The following is a 19,663-nucleotide window of genomic DNA, read 5'->3' as shown; positions in this document are numbered from 1 at the left end:
CTGGCCATTTTTTTTACTCAGTAATTTCAAACAAAAATCATACTACAAGCTAGCTAAGAGTTACTACAAAGCTAGAGCAAGTTTATGTAAGGTTTCTGGACAGACATTTTTGTAAATTGAGAGTACGTGCAAAAAGAATTTACAGAGGTGGGTAAATTGAGTGAATATTTGAAGTGGAATTGGCTGTCAATTGAGATTGAGTCAAGTAGCTTTCACACACACAGCAAACCTGGATGATAATATGGAATATAACAATTAAAAAGAGATACTGGCTTTGTGCTCAGGAGCAGCCAGTGCGGTTTTGTTAAGTTTTTTTTTTTGGGGGGGTGGGGGGTGGGGAGTGTTTGTTTTTGTTTTGTTTTTTTTGCGGGGGGGGGAGAGAAAAGAATTGTACACCGTATTTTTCCTCCTCCAGATTAACTATGACTGCAGGAATATATTGCATTGTATTTTGACCTCCCAGAGCAAAAAAGTTTGAAAGAACATTTAAACACGTATTCTAAATCACAGTATTTTGGGGGTAGAGGGAAAGCATTACAGCTGGCAGAGAGAGAATTCTAAGAATTCTAACCCAGAGTAGTTAGGGTAATCCAAAATAAATCCTCCTGGTTTAAACACAGAATCTTCATCTGTTCGACTAGTGTATTGCAGTGTCTGGACTCTGCTATCTAATTAGTCTGTAAACCCTTTGGCGTCACAGAAGAAAGGCAGCAAATGGGCCCATGGCTTGCTTCTGGTCCTATACAACTACGCACTCCAAGTATAAATCTGCCTCTGATGATATTATTAAAGCTACCATAAGGAACCAAATCAATCTGCTTACTAAAAACCTTTTATTTTTACATTCAGCACAGAAACTGAATGTATAATTACAAGGTTTAGCAAAGGAAACAGAAAGGCTCCATTCCTCATTATTTTATAAAAGTGTAACATTTTCCCTAGGGAATCAGGGATTCTACAGAGAAAATAATCATACCAGAAATCTAGACAGCAGGAAGGCAATTGCCATCTTACATTTTACCTAAGATACCAGTTGTTTATTTTGAATATTTTGCAGTAATTTAACTGTTGTTCTTTGGGTTCCTTCTTCCCCTCTCTAGTAACCTACATTTTAATAAAGCTAACTGAACTCAAGAGGCCAGGTATCTGACAATTTGTTTAACAGAAACTATATTTTTCTCGGTTGTTCTTACATGCCATAATTTTCTCCTCTCCTACTATCATTCTGGAGCATCTATGTCGAGTTATTCCAAAGAGTTTAATAAAAATTTTTATTATGCCCTTCCCACCATTTTCTATGCAACTAACTCAAACTGCCCAAGCTGCCGTTCTCAAAACACAGCCTAAAACAGAAGCTTTCATTAATTGATGATTTGGGGGCACAACATACATGACACCATTTAAAAATACGAGGTAGCAACGTCTACCATCTGAATTCTTTGCAAATTATGACGTGCGATCAGTAATTTTAAATGACGGTTCAAAAAACTGTCTTCTGCAGTTTTAAACACTTAAAGGAGCAGAGCAGGGATAGGATCAAGTTTTTCCAAAAAGATCTGTCAAGCAGATGTTACATCCATGTATCAGCCCATAGATAATCAAGAGGTTAATAAAAACATGGTCAATCTTGCAATTCAAATGAATACACAGGAAAACCACTGCAAACGCTATTCCTACTTCTACATGTGCATCATTAAAATGTTTAAATTTTTACCTTTTAATATTCCCCTGTAACCTCCTCTCTCACATTGTTTCTCCTCTATTATTTGCCATATATATTTCTTCCTGAATTTACAGCCTAACTCCTTGGATGATAACTTAGCCTCTCTTTTATAAGGAATACTTGTCTTCTTGTTCATCTATTTTTTTCAACTGAACATTGACAGTACCCTTAATCACTATGTGGAAAATCCCACTCTCCATTATATGGCTGAGTTCCCTGTATGCCTCAATGTACTGAATGAATACAGATCTCATTACAAACTTTAAAGAGAGTCCACTCTTAAGACTCCAGTGCCATAAAGAAACTGTCCCCTAGAATGATGGTCCTAGATGCCTAGCAGTGTTAGCAGAGACACCACAAGACAAAAGTCTACCACAAATCCACAGCATGCTTATCCATCATTTGGTGTCAAAGACCTGATATTCTGCAGCAGCTTCAGATAAATAAAAGCTCCATTTTCATTTACCAGAAAGTATGTAAAAGGAATATTGTACTAGTTCAATTTGTTTTACGCTAGCACTACAATTTTAATTTTCAGTCAGTTGCAGAATTTATTGAACATACATAGTGGCACTGAAGATGTAGTCTGTACATGGTGTATGCGTTGGGAAGGAAGGAAGCTAAAGGTTGTGGTAGGTGGATAGGGGACAGGTGCAGATTTTCACACTAGGTAGGCAGTTTGAAATTATGGGATATGGACATCAGCAGGATGTGCCCAGTAATACAATCAGCAGTGAATTAAAGTCAAATTGCCATCATCAGTAGGTGCCAGCATTAAACCTCTTTGTGATTAATGGGGACAGATCACACCCCAGAATTATTTTTAAGGCTTTCAGCAGACTCAAGACAACAGTACTTCATTCCTCTATACTCACATTTGAAAGGTTTTCTTTGCAACCAAGAGAATTAGAGACTATATATTTAAGATGAAGGCTTAGATTCATACACACTATATTTTGCACCCACAGAATCAGAGTACATATAGCTATGCCCAAAAGTTGAATTTGTTAAATTCCCATGCACCTATATTTTGCCTGTGTATTAATGTAACACTACTTCACCTATTCCTGCCTGTCCTCCACCAGTTTTCCCTCTCCCACTACTGACTGCATTCAGAGTATAGGTGGATCTTGTTAGGAGTCTGTCCTAACTGGATGTTCAATTTTCTTCTCAACTGCCTCCTATAAGAAGTCAGAGGAGCATGTTCCCTTTAAGGATTTATTGGAGTGACTTCCTCAAAACTAATTAAAATTCAAATGGTCTAACTAAGGAAATAAAATTCTGCATAAGATATCTAGTCTGAGACTTAGCAACAGTTGAACCAGGCAAGTATATCTTGGATTACCTCCATTGCCAGGGAGCACTGTCCTTTCTCCTATCTGATCCTTTTGGCTACTCGTCCCATCAGACACATCCTCCTTGGTCTTGGCCATCTCTGCTTCTCTTCTGTTGTCTTGTTCAGGTTTCTTTGGAGGTACCTAACTTATCATACCAAACCCCAGGGTCTGTTTCAAAATTCATTCAGGACTGTATTGAGAGCTTTGGCTGAAGCATTTCAGTTCCTATTTGTACGTTCCACTTCACCAGCCCAAATAAGCACTCCCTCTTTCAAGGCTGTCAACCTTTAGAGCTGGCCTTTACGGTCCTGCTTTGGATGATATTTATCTAGGTTAGTGTCACTCTGAACCAGCTCAGTCTGCTTTTAAAAATACAGGGGTCATAATCCTTAACATTAATTCTACACTGCATCAAATATGAAACATGGGCAGATTAACTGACCTGTTGCAACTTCCCTCACTTATGAAATCTGGTAATTATCTGTTACATAATACCAGTACTACACTGTCTCCTTATATGGTCAAAATTATGCAGTTCGTCATGGGCCTGCTATTTTTAACACAACAGCAAGCATAACTCTGCAGAGACACTGAACTATGGTCTTTAACTGTGGTCAGAACAGTTCACAGGGTCACAACATTCACTACATAAATGCATATAATTATTACCTTTAACTGAAACCCAGTCTCGTTCACCATTTCTTTCCATCCACCTTCCTAGAAATAAAAGTTTCACTTCAGTAATTGTCACTGACAAACATACAGCAAGCACAGTCTACAGGAGACATAATAATAGCACCACTTCTAGGCAGAAAGGACATTGGAGAATCCTCCTTGGGTTATGTGGGAACCCGAAGCATCCAAATATGGGCTCAGTCCCACTCACTAGACCAAGTTCTAAAAAAGGTATGTCAAGAAAATCCTCCTTTCAATGTCTGGACTTAGAATAATGGGTCATTCTGTATGACAGGTTTTATGTTTACCCACCACCCCCTTTACAAATTTTCCCTTTCACTACATGACACCAGCAGGCTGCATTATCCTGTGTACTTAAGAGGATTCTTGTCTGACGAGTGATTCACACTTTATAAGAAGAGGGGTAATGGCAGAGTTACTTCTTTAATGTTCCCAGCCACCACCAACTCCAGGACTGAGATTGAGTTAAGGCCTCAAGCTGCCTCATTTCTAGCTCATTATGTGACTGGCTAAGCCATCAGACCAACAAGACCAAATGAATGAACCACTTTTCAAAACAGCATACCTCAAAAATAGGGCACATTTAAAAAAAAATTTTAAAATGTCTTAACTTAAGTAAGAAACTGAAGTAGTCAAGATGGCAATGTTCACACTGCAAATTTAAAACTCTTCTTTTGTACTGTCTGGCTAATGCAGATGATAAACATTCAGCATGTTCACATAATGCTCCTCGTAATAACCTACAGCGGAATACTCTAAAGGTTGTAAGCTGAACTGTAAACAGAAACTTTCACAAACAAGAAAAAATATTAAGAAAGCAAAAGCAAGTACCATACATGCCACTTTCCTGTAAGTTTTAATTACGTTTACCTTCATTAAGTCAATCTTCCTGTGATGATCACTATTAGCGGTGACAAATATGATCCTAGACTTACACTAGATATTCAGTTGCAGGGTGATGACAACTAAAAAAAAAGTTCAATCTTATTTGAGCAGAAGAAAGGAGACTAATTCTTATCAGACCGTACCTAGGATACTGGACACGGTCCTGGACACTGACTTACAACAAAGACAATTCTTGACATCTTGGAGAAAATTCAGAGGAAAGCAAGAAAAAAGGATTAAAGAGCTGGAGGAATTAAGCATAAAAATGTAGGGCTGGAAGGGATCTCAGCAGAAGTCACCAAGTTCAGCCACCTGTAATGTATCAAGAAAGATTAAAAAGAACTTGTAGCTTTGCCTTAGATGTAGCTTGCCTAAGTACATCTCAGTACACCTAAGTTTGCCTAAGTACCACATAAATACACCTAAGTAAAGATGTAGCTTGCCTAAGTAAAAACTGAGTGAGAGATGCGAGAATGAAATAATTCTACCATCTAGACACCAAAACAGGCTTGAAGAATTATATTGTACGGTACAGGAGGGTATGTATGTGTCACTATTAATCATAGAAAGCGTTCATTAATTTCATCCCAATGTGTAAAATGCAATATCACAACTATTAGGCACACAAAGCAATTAAAATAATAATATTACCTCAATAAGAACTATGAGCTAAAAAAGAAATTTCAGTCACAACAGTACAATGTGACGTGAACATCAGTAAGTTCTAGTTCTCTTCTTCCCCCAGAGTGGACACTCTAGGACTGTCAGTGAGGGCATTCCTGTCGATCACAGCTGTCAGACTGGAGCATGAAATAGCCAAGAACTAAAGCACATAAAAGGTTTAAGACAGGGGTTCTCACACTGGGGGTCAGGACTTCTCTTGGGGTCGTGAGGTTATTACATGGACGGTCCCAAGCTGTCAGCCTCCACCCCAAACTCCGCTTTGCCTCCAGCATTTATAATGGTGTTAAATATATTTAAAGGTGTTTTTAATTTATAAGGCGGGGGTCGCACTCAGAGGCTTGCTGTATGAAAGGGGTCACCAGTACAAAAGTTTGAGAACCACTGGTCTAATAGATTAGTCAGTTGCATCCAAACTGCCTACCCCCGCCCCCACCAAAAAAACCAACAAACTGGAAGTCAGTGCAGTAAATGCAGCAAAATGTATAATATGCTAAATATTTATAATTTAGTGTCAGGAAAGACTTCCTGACTGAGTTACATTAAGTTGTGGAATAGAGTTCTAAGGGATGTGGTAATTTCATCCCCTAACAGCCTTAGATTGAGACTGGAAAAAGACTTATAAGGCACATTGTAAAGCACCACTGTGTACTGACAGGAGGTAGATTAGATGACCTAGTAACACTTGCCCAGCTTTAATTTGTTAATGCAGAAGTAGAGCAGGAAACAATTTATAAGTCACTGAAGAAAAGTTATTAGTGTTTAATATTTAAAAGCTGAACAACTAAGTAAAAGTGGAGGGAAGTACTTAGAAATAAAGAATGCCTTTCTACAATACCTGTGTTAAAAAGGAATAAAAAATTTTGTCCTGACAAATGATGGGATGCGAAGCCACACGTATTAGAAAGTTTTCCAAACCAATCCTTCGTCTTTCCACAAAGTCTGGATCCATGTTATCCGCTGATAACTTATGCCAAACAAACTCAGCCTGTGTGAACAGAATGGAATTAAGAGCAGCTAAATTCAGTGCTAAATGTAAGGCAAAGTGAGTTGAAGTTTCAATTTTCTTACCCTTTTTTCTGGCAAAGGTGGAACAACAATATGTGGATAGTTAACTAACAAATAATTCCTCAGCAACTCAAATTCACTGTATCGCCTCCAAAGGGAGTCTGGTGGGGAGCACTGTCCTTCAGTCTGAGACTCTACAGCTCTGAAAAATAAAATATCCAAACTGAGTGTTACTGATATTTTTCTAAGACCATCAGTACAATTGTTACAATTCAGACACCTAATATATAAAAATAAATAAATAAATAAAAATCATAGCACCCCACTTGTGATTACTTTAATAATTTAACATTCTTCAGTATTTAAGATCATTTTTTAAAATGGACACCAAGTTATTTCACAAAGCTACCTGAACTTTCTTTTAAACCTACTACAAGTATCCCTCAAGATTTTTACATTTACCAGTAACCGGAAGATTTGAGATTCCCCCTTACCCCGTTTTCCTGTTCATTTATTTTGTGCATTTCACTTCACTCTTCAGAGAGTCAGTTAGGGCCCAATCCACCAAACAGTTATGCATATGAGTAACTGCACTCATGCCACCAAAGTTATTACTCACAGCAGTAAGCACTATGGGTTCAATCCTCTAAGGACCTCTAGCCCTCAAGTCCCACTGACTTCTGCAGAAGTCAAAGGGCCTCAGAACTTCACAGGAGTATTTAGCATCTTGCAGGATTGAGTCTTATGCTTGATATAAGTACTGTCTACACTACCCAAGTTACAGCGCGGCCATGGCAGCATTGTGACGTGGGTAGTGAAGACATGCTTTATCACTGGGGGAGCGCTCTCCCAGCAATAAAAAAGCCACCCCAAATGAGCAGTGGTAGCTTTATTGCCAGAAGGATGGCTCCCAGCGATAATGCGGTCTATACTGGCGCTTTTCAGCGCTAAAACTTTTGTAGCTCAAGGGTTTTTTTTTCACATCTCTGAACAATAAAAGTTTTAGCGCTGAAAATGGCAGTGTAGACACAGCCTAAGTGTTCACTGGCTCAACCCCATAATTAAAATCAGTCTTCCCTATTAGTCTGGATCTTCACACAACAACTGTGGAGAAAACACACATTTTAAAAACACTAAGTGCAATTCTAAAGCCACAAAGATGTTTAAAAAGGCCTCAGAAATAAGTATAGTACCTGAAAGATCTTTTAAGTTGACTAGACCTCAAGATGGAGTCCTTTTCATATTCAGAGGATTTAAGAGTTTACAGTCCAAGAAAACCCAAACCCAAAATAAAACAAACTGGCTAAAGGAAGGGTAACCAGGTACAACATACAAGTAAAGTAGTCAGCGCAATTGGTTAAATCCTGATAATATAACCCTTCTTCCCCCACTCCCCACCTCAAAAATATTGTATTTTGTTATTTTCATTAGATACATAATCTACCCCAACTGCCCCTTAGCTTAATTTCTTGATGGCATCATGGTAGAAGTGCATCTTCAGATGGGATTTAAATGTGGAAAAGGTAGTGGCTTTTTGAACTGGTTCTGAGGAGTGTTCCATGTGTGTAAAAAGCAGCATGGAAAGAACGTGCAAAGATGGATGCAGGTCCTTGCTTACAGACAGCCCCCCAACCTGAAGCAAATACTCACCAGCAACAACTATACACCACATAACAAAAACATTAACCTGGGAACCAAACCTTGCAACAAACCCCAATGCCAACTCTGTCTGCATATCTATTCAAGGGACACCATCACAGGACCTAACCACAACAGCCACACCATCAGGGGCTTGCGATATATGCCATCATGTGCCAGCAATACCCCTCTGCCATGTACATTGGCCAAACCGGACAGTCTCTACATAAAAGAATAAATGGACCCAAATCAGACATCAAGAATTATAACATTCAAAAACCAGTCAGAGAACACTTCAATCTCCCTGGTCACTCAATTACAGACCTAAAAGTTGCAATATTAAAACAAAAAAACTTCAAAAACAGACTCCAACGAGAGACTGCTGAATAGGAATTAATTTGCAAAACGGACACCATTAAACTAGGCTTGAATAAAGACTGGGAGTGGATAGTTCAGTACACAAAGTACAACTATTTCCCCATGTTTATTCCCCACCCCCCACTGTTCCTCAAACTTTCTTGTCAACTGCTGCAAATGGACCATTTTGATTACCACTACAAAAAGTTTCTCTCTCTCCTGCTGATAATAGCTCACCTTAATTGATCACTCTTGTTAGAGTGTGTGTATGGTAACACTCATTGTTTCATGGTGTGTGTGTGTGTGTGTGTTTGTCTCTCTCTCTCTCTCTTCCTACCGTATTGTCCACTACATGCATCCGATGAAGTGGGCTGTAGCCCACGAAAGCTTATGCTCAAATAACTTTGTTAGTCTCTAAGGTGCCACAAGTACTCCTGTTCTTTCTGCGGATACTGACTAACATGGCTGCTACTCTGAAACCTGTATTGCTACAGATTGTGAAGCATTTTGGGAACCTTTGGGATGAAAAACAATACACACATATATTAATAATAAAATAATTATGTAATAAATAACCCCCACCCCCTAACATACACAGGACATTCTGCTATAATGCAACAGTACATGTTAGTATTTAACCAGAAAATATTACTGATATATGTTGCTCACCTATAAACCACCATATAGTACAGAGGTCAGCTACCTGTGGCCCGCAGGCCACACGCAGCCCATCAGGGTAATCTGCTGGTAGGCCACGAGATAGTTTGTTTACATTGTGCCATCCGCAGCTCCCAGTGGCCGTGGTTTGCTGTTCTTAACCAATGGGAGCTGTGAGAAGCGGTGTGGCACGCAGGGACGTGCTGGCCGCCGCTTCCTGTAGCTCCCATTGACCAGGAATGGCAAATCGTAGCTACTGGGAGCTGCGGGTGGCCGTGCCTCCAGACGGTCAATGTAAACAAACTGTCTTGTGGCCCACCAGGGGATTACCCTGACAGGCCGCAGGTTGCCCACCACTGATACAGTGAAATATGCACATGCAAAGAAACTCAAAACAGGGTCCTCAATGTGCAAACCTACAGTAGATTTAAAAATATATTTGCTTTTTATTAAGTGACCAAATTTAATTTTTCTAAGCAGCAGTAAATGTATTCTGGGAACTGCTGGTATAAACTTACAGTGAGTACTATTAACTCTGCCATGGAATTACCAGCTGTAAAGATTTAATGGTACTCAGCAGTACAGTGCTCTGTTTCTTCCAAGCTGTACAATGTCAAGTTTGAACCTGCTCCTATCCATTACTTCTAGCTGTGGAGAAAGTTTTTTTTTTTTTTAAAAGGTATCTAAAGAACTAAGACAACCATTAATCTGATTTTTTAAAAACAAAACTCTAAGTTACAAGACTAAATTCCAATAATCTTACCAAAGCTATGTGGTACATTTTAAGACAATGAAGCTATATGATCAACATTTGAACCCTGAAAAACACAGCCCCATTATAAATTTAAGAACCACAAAATCCTTGTTTTGTATGCTGTTTCAGCTCCTGTATTGTACTAATGACTTAACATTGGATTAAGTAAATGAACTTTAAACAACAAAGAGCTATCCCATTATCATCCGTTACTTTAAGTCAATGATTCTTTCCCCATATGGGCAGAGCATGTTTTTAATCAGGATGCTTAAAACATCCTTTTGATTAAGTAGTTTTACTCCAAATAATTGAAACCACACAAACACACACACACGATTTCCACAGGAAACAACCACCACCAAGAAGATACTCATTCATAAACATTCCAACACATAAAACTGCTGCTGATTAAAAAACAAAACTGGATGAGCTCCACTTAAGCCAGAAAACACACTCAAATTGCTGACAGATGCCAAGATTTATAAAACAGATCTAAATCAAACCACAGCTTTATCCAATAACAGTACCACAGCATCACAATCCATCTCCACTCTAAGGTCATGTCTACACTAAAAACTTAAGCAGACCTAAATTAGGTTGACTTACCTCCACTGCAGTAATTATTACAGTGGTTCGTGTCCACACTCCTCTCTCTCAGTCAGCGGTGTGTCCTCACCAGTAGTGCTTCCATTGACCTAAGAGGGGCAGCGTGAGGAGCCTAGCTAGCCTCTGGGGCTCTCAGCTTCGCACTCTCTGCCAGAAGCCCGGCTAGCCTCTGGGGCTCTGCCTCCCTGCCCTCTCTCCTTGAGAGCAGGGCAGCTGCCTGGAATCTCGCCTCACCACCAGGAGCCTTGGTGCAGCCGGGCTTCCAGAAGGGAGCTGGGATCCTGGGAGCAGTCCAGCTCCAAGCGGGGAGCAGGGAGCCTGGGAAACAATCCAGCTGGGAGCAGAGAAACCAGCATGGAGGGCAGCCCAGTGAGGAGGACTTTCTTGTCAATTTCACAGCTCAGGGAACAGCCAATGTAAGGAATGTGCTGTCTACATGGACCCTGCATCGCTCTAACTACACTGACATAAGCCCTATGCGTCTCATGGAAGTGGAGTTATTATGTAAGCTCCCAGTGGAAGTAAGGCTGTAGTGTGTACACTGACATTGTAAGAAAGCTTATGTCGACCTAACCGTGTAGTGTAGACCAGGGCTAAGATGATGTGGCTGCCTACACAGCTGTACTCAAAGAATGTATGCATTAGCTCAGCCCCTTGTAATGCAGGTATGAAAGGCAGTGCAGCACTCAGAGTTCAGAGCAAACATTTCTCATTGCATGTAAGCAGTAAGTTATTTTTTCCTTAGGAGTGAGGAAAGAGGAATATAACTTATTTCAAGACTATTTGAATTATAACTAGTATCAATGGTATTGCTGGTGACCAGTAGGTAAAAGAATTAGACCAGTACTAAAGCAAAACAGAGAAACTGACTTACAACAAAAACTTTAGGGTTCATCCCTGAGCTTTTTATGGAGGAGTAACTCTCAATGGAATTCAGCAAGTAGCTCCCCACTGATGACACTGGTAGGGAGTTCAGGATTGGGTTGCCTGCATTTAAACAATTTTAAGTATTTCAATATTAAAAACCTCCAGTCTGTGTGTTTTTAAAGCTGAAGATCATTTAGTTTACAGACTTGGCCTCCTTCAATGATATTGTTACAATGGCTGTAACTGTCACCTAAGCAAGACTGCCACCAACAGGATGCAACTTTATTCTAATTTGTGGTACAGAGGGAAAGAGAAAGCTTTGCTGAAGAACTATATTGAAAAAGTGCCTGGAGCCAGCAGGCCACATTTCAGTCTGTACAAAGTGGAGTAGATCAGCCACCACTCTGACTACATGGGGAATACAGATTCCTCCATTAAGTGCTGTCTTGATCTGATGGAACACTACCTTCCTGTTACAGAGGGTGGGCTATATTGTAAGAGTGTGGAACACATTTGGTCCACTCCTATTTTAATCCCGTTAAGATTTGGTTAAAAAAATTACTACTAATTAGTGATCTAGAGCAGATCCTCTCAACCACTTATGAGCATAACAATATTTACTGGACATAGTGTGTAGCACAGGGTTCGGCAACCTTTCAGAAGTGCTGTGCCAAGTCTTCATTTATTCACTCTAATTTAAAGTTTTGCGTGCCAGTAATACATTTAAGCCTTTTTAGAAGGTCTCTTTCTATAAGTGTATAATATATAACTAAACTATTGTTGTGTGTAAAGTAAATAAGGTTTTAAAAATGTTTAAGGAACTTTATTTAAAATTAAATTAAAATGCAGAGCCCCCGGACCGGTGGCCAGGACCCACACGGTGAGAGTGCCACTGAAAATCAGCTTGTGTGACGCCTTCGGCATGCGTGTCATAGGTTGCCTACCCCTGGTGTAGCACTTAATGTGGCTTTGGATTGTTTTGTTTTCCTAGATCTTCCTTCTACAGTTTAAGTTTTTCCATGCAAGCAGACTTTTGATCTTCATTGAAGTATCGGGGTATTTTTAAATTATACTGTCTCTACTAACAGAATACACATATGTTCAATCTTTTGGGAGTTAATTCATTGGGTCTCAGAAGAAACACCCAGTATGAAAAAGCACATACGTACCAGACAATGTTCTTATATGTTTACTTCTTTAATGGAGCTAGGGGTCAAAATTCTGCTAGAAGTAACCCAGCTCCCTTACAACTTAAATACACTAAAAGAGCAAAAGTTATTAAAACCAATTTCATAACAGTACCTTTTGGCCTTTAAAAAAATTATGATAATCTAGGGTGAATTCCTGCAGAATATGGGCCACAGTAATTCTAACTGTGGTCAAATTTACACTGACTGTTTCAGGTCTTCTTCACAACCTATTTCTGAACATTTTTAGTAGGACTGTCAATTTTTCAAATTAGACAAAAGTTACCTTCATTCTTATTTACAAATTTCTGCTTATGATAGGGGACAAGAACATTACCCACTTCTTTTCACAGGTGGCTCTTTGGGAGACAGAATGTCTTCAGGAAGTTGTGGGCGGGGGGTGGGAGGAAAAGGGCCAAAAAACTGAGCTGAACTTCAAGCTGCGAAGTGTTTTTGTTATCTACCAACATTATTTTATTTTATTTTCTTGACAATACTAGCCCTTTAGGAAGAGGTCCTGCTGACTGCAATGTCCTCCCACCTCTCGCTAAATCATTCCACAGGCTTACATAGCTGTAGATGATTTAGAGCATAAAGCAATAGCTTTTCATCTTTGGGAAGCTATTCAGTGGCTGTTTCATTGCAACTCTTAGACAAAATCCATACCACAAAAATCACTTTTTTGTGTGTATAATCCAATCAACTCTCAGTGCTATTTAAGACCTGGGTTTACACCTCTCACTTTCCAAATAAGTGAGGTCTCTCAAGACCAAGATCAATAGTATCAGTGAGTCAGCACTGAAAAATCTGCACACCAGCTTGCACCTTTCAAGGATGACTCTGGATAGCAGTAGTCTGCAGCTGCAAACGCTGCTAATTCCTTCCCCAAATGAACCATGAATATGCTTTTATATCATTTAAAAATGTCTCCTCTCACAGAGATACTAGAAAGTCATCCAGGCTTTGTGTAATACTACACTTATAAAGGCTGCAGCTGGAATTAAATATGGCTCTCCATCACTCCTTAAGTTAAGGAGTTTGTCTTTCATGTCGGATCAGCCCTTAAATAATGAATAGACTAGAGAATGGTACTTTTCCCCCCTTGTAAATTAGCCTTCTAAAATAATTGTTCTGTTATATCCAGTGTTGCCAACTCTCAATTTTATAATGTAGCTCAATATTTGGTGTTTTTCTTAAAACCCCAGCTTCTGCAGTCAAGACAGTCAATGTTTCATTTAAAAAAAAGGCACTAGCCCCCACGGTTAATTAAAAGAGCCAGAAAACATGCCCCAACTGTAATCTAAAGACTCATATCAGAAGGAAAAGAAAATGTACCCAAAACTTCTTATTTTAAAAATATTTCATGATTTTCAGACATGACTCATGATTTTTGAATGCCTGAAACTGGCAATACTGTACATCTTCTATTAATCAATCAGGAGGACATTATTTTTACTTTCTTTAAAGCTTGCTTCCAAGATATCCATTCATTTAACTAATATTGAATTAAGACTCAAGACATCAAGTGGGATCACTTAGTATTACTTTACTCATGTCATACTCTACTCTTATGTTAAGGACTGCAGCCTTAACATGACAAGAGAATCGTAGAATCATAGAATATCAAGATTGGAAGGGACCTCAGGAGGTCATCTAGTCCAATCCCCTGCTCAAAACAGGTCTAATCCCCAGTTAAATCATCCCAGCCAGGGTTTTGTCAAGCTGACCTCAAAAAAGTCTTAGGAAGGAGATTCCACCACCTCCCTAGGTAAACCATTCCAGTGTTTCATCGCCCTCCTAATATCCAACCTAAACCTCCCTCACTACAACTTGAGACCATTACTCCTTGTTCTGTCATCTGCTACCACTGAGAACAGTCTAGCTCCATCCTCTTTGGACTACTTCCCCCCTTTCAGGCAGTTGAAAGCAGCTATCAAATCCCCTCTCATTCTTCTCTTCTGCAGACTAAATCCCAGTTCCCTCAGCCTCTCTTCATAAGTCATGTGCTCCAGCCCCCTAATCATTTTTGTTGCCCTACACTGGACTCTGTCCAATTTTTCCACATTCTTCTTGTAGTGTGGGGCTCAAAACTGGACACAGTACTTCAGATGAGGCCTCAACAATGACCACGTTCCTCGATCTGCTGGCAATGCTCCTACTTATACAGCCCAAAATGCCGTTAGCCTTCTTGGCAACAAGGGCACACTGTTGACTCATATCCAGCTTCTCATCTGCAACCCCTAGGTCCTTTTCTGCAGAACTGTTGGCTAGCCGCTCTGTCCCTAGTCTGTAGCAGTGCATGGGATTCTTCCGTCCTAAGTGCAGGACTCTGCACTTGTCCTTCTTGAACCTCATCAAGTTTCTTTTGGCCCAATCCCCTAATTTGTCTAGGTCCCTCTGTATCCTATCCCTACTCTGCAGCGTATCTACCACTCCTCCCAGTTTAGTGTCATCTGCAAACTTGCTGAGGGTGTAATCCAGGCCATCCTCAAGATCATTAATGAAGATATTGAACAAAATTGGCCTCAGGACTGACCCTTGGAGCACTCCGCTTGATACTGGCTGCCAACTAGACATGGTGCCATTGACCACTACCCATTGAGCCCGACGATCTAGCCAGATTTCTATCTACCTTACAATCCATTCATCCAGCCAATACGTCTAACTTGCTGGCAAGAATACCGTGGGAGACTGTATCAAAAGCTTTGCTAAAGTCAAGGAATAACACGTCCACCACTTTCCCCTCATCCACAGAGCCATAGAAGGCAATTAGGTTAGTTAGGCATGACTTCCACTTGGTGAATCCATGCTGACTGTTCCTGATCACAGAATGCTCTATTATAAAGCTAAGTTCTGATCAATTCCCATGAGAATCAATATAAACTATGCAAGGGCATATTAAACTAGAAGCAGTTACATAAAAATAAGACAGAAGGAGGCAAAGCTAGAATAATACTTCATCAAGATAATACTTAGCCCTGCCATGAGTGCAGGGGACTGGACTGACATTTCGAGGTCCCTTCCAGTCCTATGATTCTAGAAGGCTGCAGAGGAGGGTCATTTGGACCAAGGACCTAACTGTTTCTTCATTTCTCACAATACTCCCATTGTATCAGCTTTGAAAGGGACTGGTTGGCTCTATCAAATATTCTTAAGGAATTACAATCTAACATGCATTGTTCCTAGTATTCATCAGTCCACTTATGATGGGGGGGGAGGGAAATCACACCTCTAAATGAGAGACTAAGTAGAGAAGTATTCAAAATAAATGGGGGGGGGGGGAAAAGAGAAGAGATCACCTAAATCAATCCCTTACTTCCTACTCCCTCAGCCCTCAACAGCAGAAACACAAGCTTAGTCTACCTGCATGGAGAGAAGGAGGAATTACATATATTACTTCAGTTACTGATTAAGGAGTCGTCACCAAGACAGAGTACTTACGTTTGTGGAAGTTATCTTATTATTTGTGTTATGGTGGCACCCAAAGCCCCAGTCACAATCAGCACCTGGTTGTGCTAGGTGCCATATACACATATAGCAAGACAGTCTCTGCCCTAAAAAGTTTACATTCAAACTCTCTTCTTAGATTGGTCAGTGCAATAGGTATGTAAGAGTAAATTAAAAAGGCAAAAGACAAAGGGGAGTGATCAGCATGAATGATACACATCAGGTTAGTTCCCTTTCCTTTTAGTTTGTTATGGGGCAAGGAAGAATGGGGGGGGCTGAAGAAACGCAGAGACGAACAGAGTGAACGAGGGAGCGAGCCTGGAAGCAGAGGGTGAGCGAGAGGGTCACACAGAAAATAACGTCCAGATTTCAAGTTGTGAAAAGCTGCCTGCTAACATCACAAGCATACAGACACTAGGGAAGTGTTTCTCGCATGCACTCACCAGTGACTTTTCTTGCGGCCACAGCCTCCTGGGCAGTGATTTGGGGGCGGGGGAGGAGGGGGGCAGCAGCAGCGGTTGGACCCTGCCCTCTCTGGAGACTAGAGACAAAAGCTGGAAGAGCAGGCAACAGGTGCAAGTTCCTCACCTTCCCAGTCAGTGGGGTCAGGCTTCAGCCCTGGGGCGTCAGGCAGCAGGCTCCAGCCACAGGGCTTCGAGCTCCATTCCCCGGCCACAAGAGTGGTGGGCTCTGGCCCCAAGCTCATCCCCGTATCCCTCCTGGGCTCTGCTGTGTCCCACAGTGTCCCATCACCCTTGGCCCCTGCCGACTCTGTACCCACCTCCCATCCAGGGATTAACTTGTCCCCGGGCTTGCTGGGGCTGAGTAAGTCTGCTGCGAAAAGTAATATTTGTATGCTTGTTAATATCACTTTTCACAGCAGACTAAGTTTTGTTTTTTTTAAACCAACCAAAAAAGCAGGAAAAACAAGAAAAAAAAAAAGACAAGAACATGCAAAGCACCTTATTTGTGTTTCTATTCTGTTTAGGTCTAGTAAAGAATAGAGACAACTGTACATTATTTTTATTATTGTGTCTGCAAAAAATTCCTACATAAATAAATTACAATGATATGTATATGTGCATATTTATTTGTTTTTCCTAAAGTTAGTTAAGTATTTTAGGAAAAATGTCAGAGCGGCCACCAGCAAGGAATTGGTAGCCACACTCTGATGCCACCAAATGTGTTGTGAGAACCCCTGCACTAGGATCCTTGAATACACTTTTCCCTAGCTACGTTTGGGAACAGCAGAAGCAGGGAGCGTGGGGAATGGCAGTTTCTTCCGGGGGCTGCCTCCACCATGGGAGGGCTTGCTCCCTCCTCTATATGTCTAGGGAGGACCAATTCTCCCACTCACAAAAGCCAGAAGCCAATGGACTGAATGCTCTCATTCCTAGAAGTGGTCACTCCAGATTAAGTATTGAGATATACTGATATGACAGTATTCTATGGAGATGACTACAGTCTCCAGAGCTTTAATCAGGCACCCGCACAAGCATTAAATTCCTTCTACGTATTTAAAAAAAAACAATGCAGTCCTACAAGACTTATGCTTCTCAAGCCTGTTCAACTAACTTTAATAATGGTCCTAAAGCATAACTCCTTAACTAACATTTACAGCCATTTGTAGTTCAAAATATTCGTTGCTGCAGTAAATAGTTAAGAGAGGAAACACCACCTCTACTTTCCCCCCCAATTTTTTGATAGTCCAAGAAGAAATGGACGATATGTAACTTGGAGAAATACACAGAACTGGAGAGTTTGAGCGGGATAAGACTGGGAAAGTAGGAGCGGATGCTTTTGCAGAGCTGTGATGGACAAAAACCATACAAATCTTGATTGTGAACCTTCATCCACAGAATCGGCTTTTGCAATACGGTATTAATGAGGGACTGGAATTTTGTGGGGATGGGTTTGGGAGAAGCAGGTAAGATGGGAGAAAGCATTTTTTAATCTTATAAAATATGTCTCCACCTGGCTGCATTATGAAGCCATAAAATGTCACCGATTACAAAAATCGGTCTCCCGAGGAACTTGTTCCAAAAGGAAGTAGAAATTCACAGAGGTACTCATTACACTTAATACCTTCATTAGCATCTAATTTTGGAGGCCACATCATGAACTTCATCATAAAATGCAAGTATTGTAGACACAGCTTCAATTAAGATCATAATCACTTGTTGACATTCAATCAAACTTTTCAATTTGTTTTGGTTTTAAAAATACAATATAATGCTTGTACAATGTTCAGATAGGAAAACCATATGTTTCCCCTCGAAGTACAGTTCCAACAATACACTTTATTCATTGGCTGAACCAGCCTGCCTGGAAAAAATTAAATGACAAAAATTAAAACCTTCAACTTTTACCTCCATAACTGATGTTATCATAAGTGATTAGGAGATTAGGTTACTCTAAAAGCCACATTCCTTTTCCCTAATTCAAAGTGCCAATGTGAAAAATTTAGCTCATCTACTTAACGTCTTCCCATTCGCTATATAAACTAATGATCTGAAATGAGCCATTAAACAGCTCTTAATGTAATACAAAGAGAAATTACTTCATGAATCTTAAATGAGAAAGGAAGGAAACATATGAGCTTTATTTCCTTGTAAAACCAAACAACCCCTTTTGACTGTTTAAGTTACATGGTTAGGTTTTGCCTTTGATCTTTCAGCATTCATGCAATAAATGACACTGTTGCTTCACTGAAACACATCATGTTGATCCTCTATATAGATGCTGTATATGTGTACCTGCTGGAAGAGTCATGCAGTCCTTCCTTCACTACCTCTCCAAAAATGGATCTCTATACTGGGGTCTCATGACAAACAGAGTAAGAACCATTAAGGGACAGTAATGTCAAACATGCTTTGCAAGTTACTGATCATAGTGTGCCAAAATATATTGATAAAAGGTAGTTTTGTTGACAGAAAACACTTTTGCATCCCAAGAATCACCAATTGGTAAAAAAAAAAAAACAAAAAAAAAAACGAACAAATACAGGGTTAGCAGGGTTCATCCCCCTAAATCTCCTGAATAAGATTTTAGGACAAGGGTCAAGTCAACATATGGACTGAACCTGAAACTGTGCCTCCAGCAGTGGAAAGATATTTAGGAAAAGAAAAAAAAAAACCAAAAAAAAAAAAAAACACACACACTTACCATGTTTAGTTTAGTATTATTTTAGATTTAGCAGATATTCTTACCTACATCGTGAATAGTCATCCTGCCCAATGTAGAGATGTATACTTTCTCACCTTTTTAAGTAAAGCCTGCATTCTAACATCTTTATAGGTTACATCATACCTATCTGGTCATATGCCTTCACCATGAAATCTGAACACCTAGGTCAGTGCTGACGTACTATACTGCCCTCATGGAATAATACAAAATTGTGAAACTTACTTTATGTTCCACGGAGAAGACAGAAACCCTCACAATACTCTGGTGTAAGGGAAAGGGCACTGAGGTAGGAGCCAGCAGGCTATGGATTCCAGGATCACTTCTCTCACTATCTGTATTTATATATACACACACTTTAAAACCCCTTACAGTTAAGCAATGGCTCATATCCCGGACCCTAGGGGGAGGCAAGTATTATTTCTCTCATTTTACAAATAATTTAGCTGAGAGCTTACAAGATCATTTCTACCAGAACTAGAAACAAAACTTGGGTCATAGCCATGCTGCCCCACTGGCTCTCCTTCTGAACACAACAAACTAAGGTATTGTGTTCAGAAGGAGAACCAGTGGCTATCCTGTTTAACTACTACACCATGCTCTTCCCAGACGCAAGACTAGAATCCAGGACTCCTGA

The 19,663-nt window shown here is 40.1% G+C and overlaps 1 protein-coding gene across 1 annotated transcript in view; it reads right to left on the bottom strand.

Moving 5' to 3' along the window:
- The window catches only part of SNX4 (sorting nexin 4), a 58,125-nt gene that overhangs the window by 25,538 nt on the left and 12,924 nt on the right, over positions 1-19,663 (bottom strand). Inside the window, exons 3-5 of the mRNA XM_030579770.1 lie at positions 6,394-6,532; positions 6,161-6,310; positions 3,730-3,777 (exon numbers count right to left, since the gene is read on the bottom strand). Of these exons, the coding sequence (XP_030435630.1) occupies positions 3,730-3,777; positions 6,161-6,310; positions 6,394-6,532 (337 nt within the window). The remainder of the gene's footprint in view (positions 1-3,729; positions 3,778-6,160; positions 6,311-6,393; positions 6,533-19,663) is intronic.

This window comes from Gopherus evgoodei, chromosome 11, assembly GCF_007399415.2.
Source record: "Gopherus evgoodei ecotype Sinaloan lineage chromosome 11, rGopEvg1_v1.p, whole genome shotgun sequence".
NCBI classification, from domain to species: Eukaryota; Metazoa; Chordata; order Testudines; family Testudinidae; genus Gopherus; species Gopherus evgoodei.
This window is presented reverse-complemented; position numbering and strand designations above follow the sequence as displayed.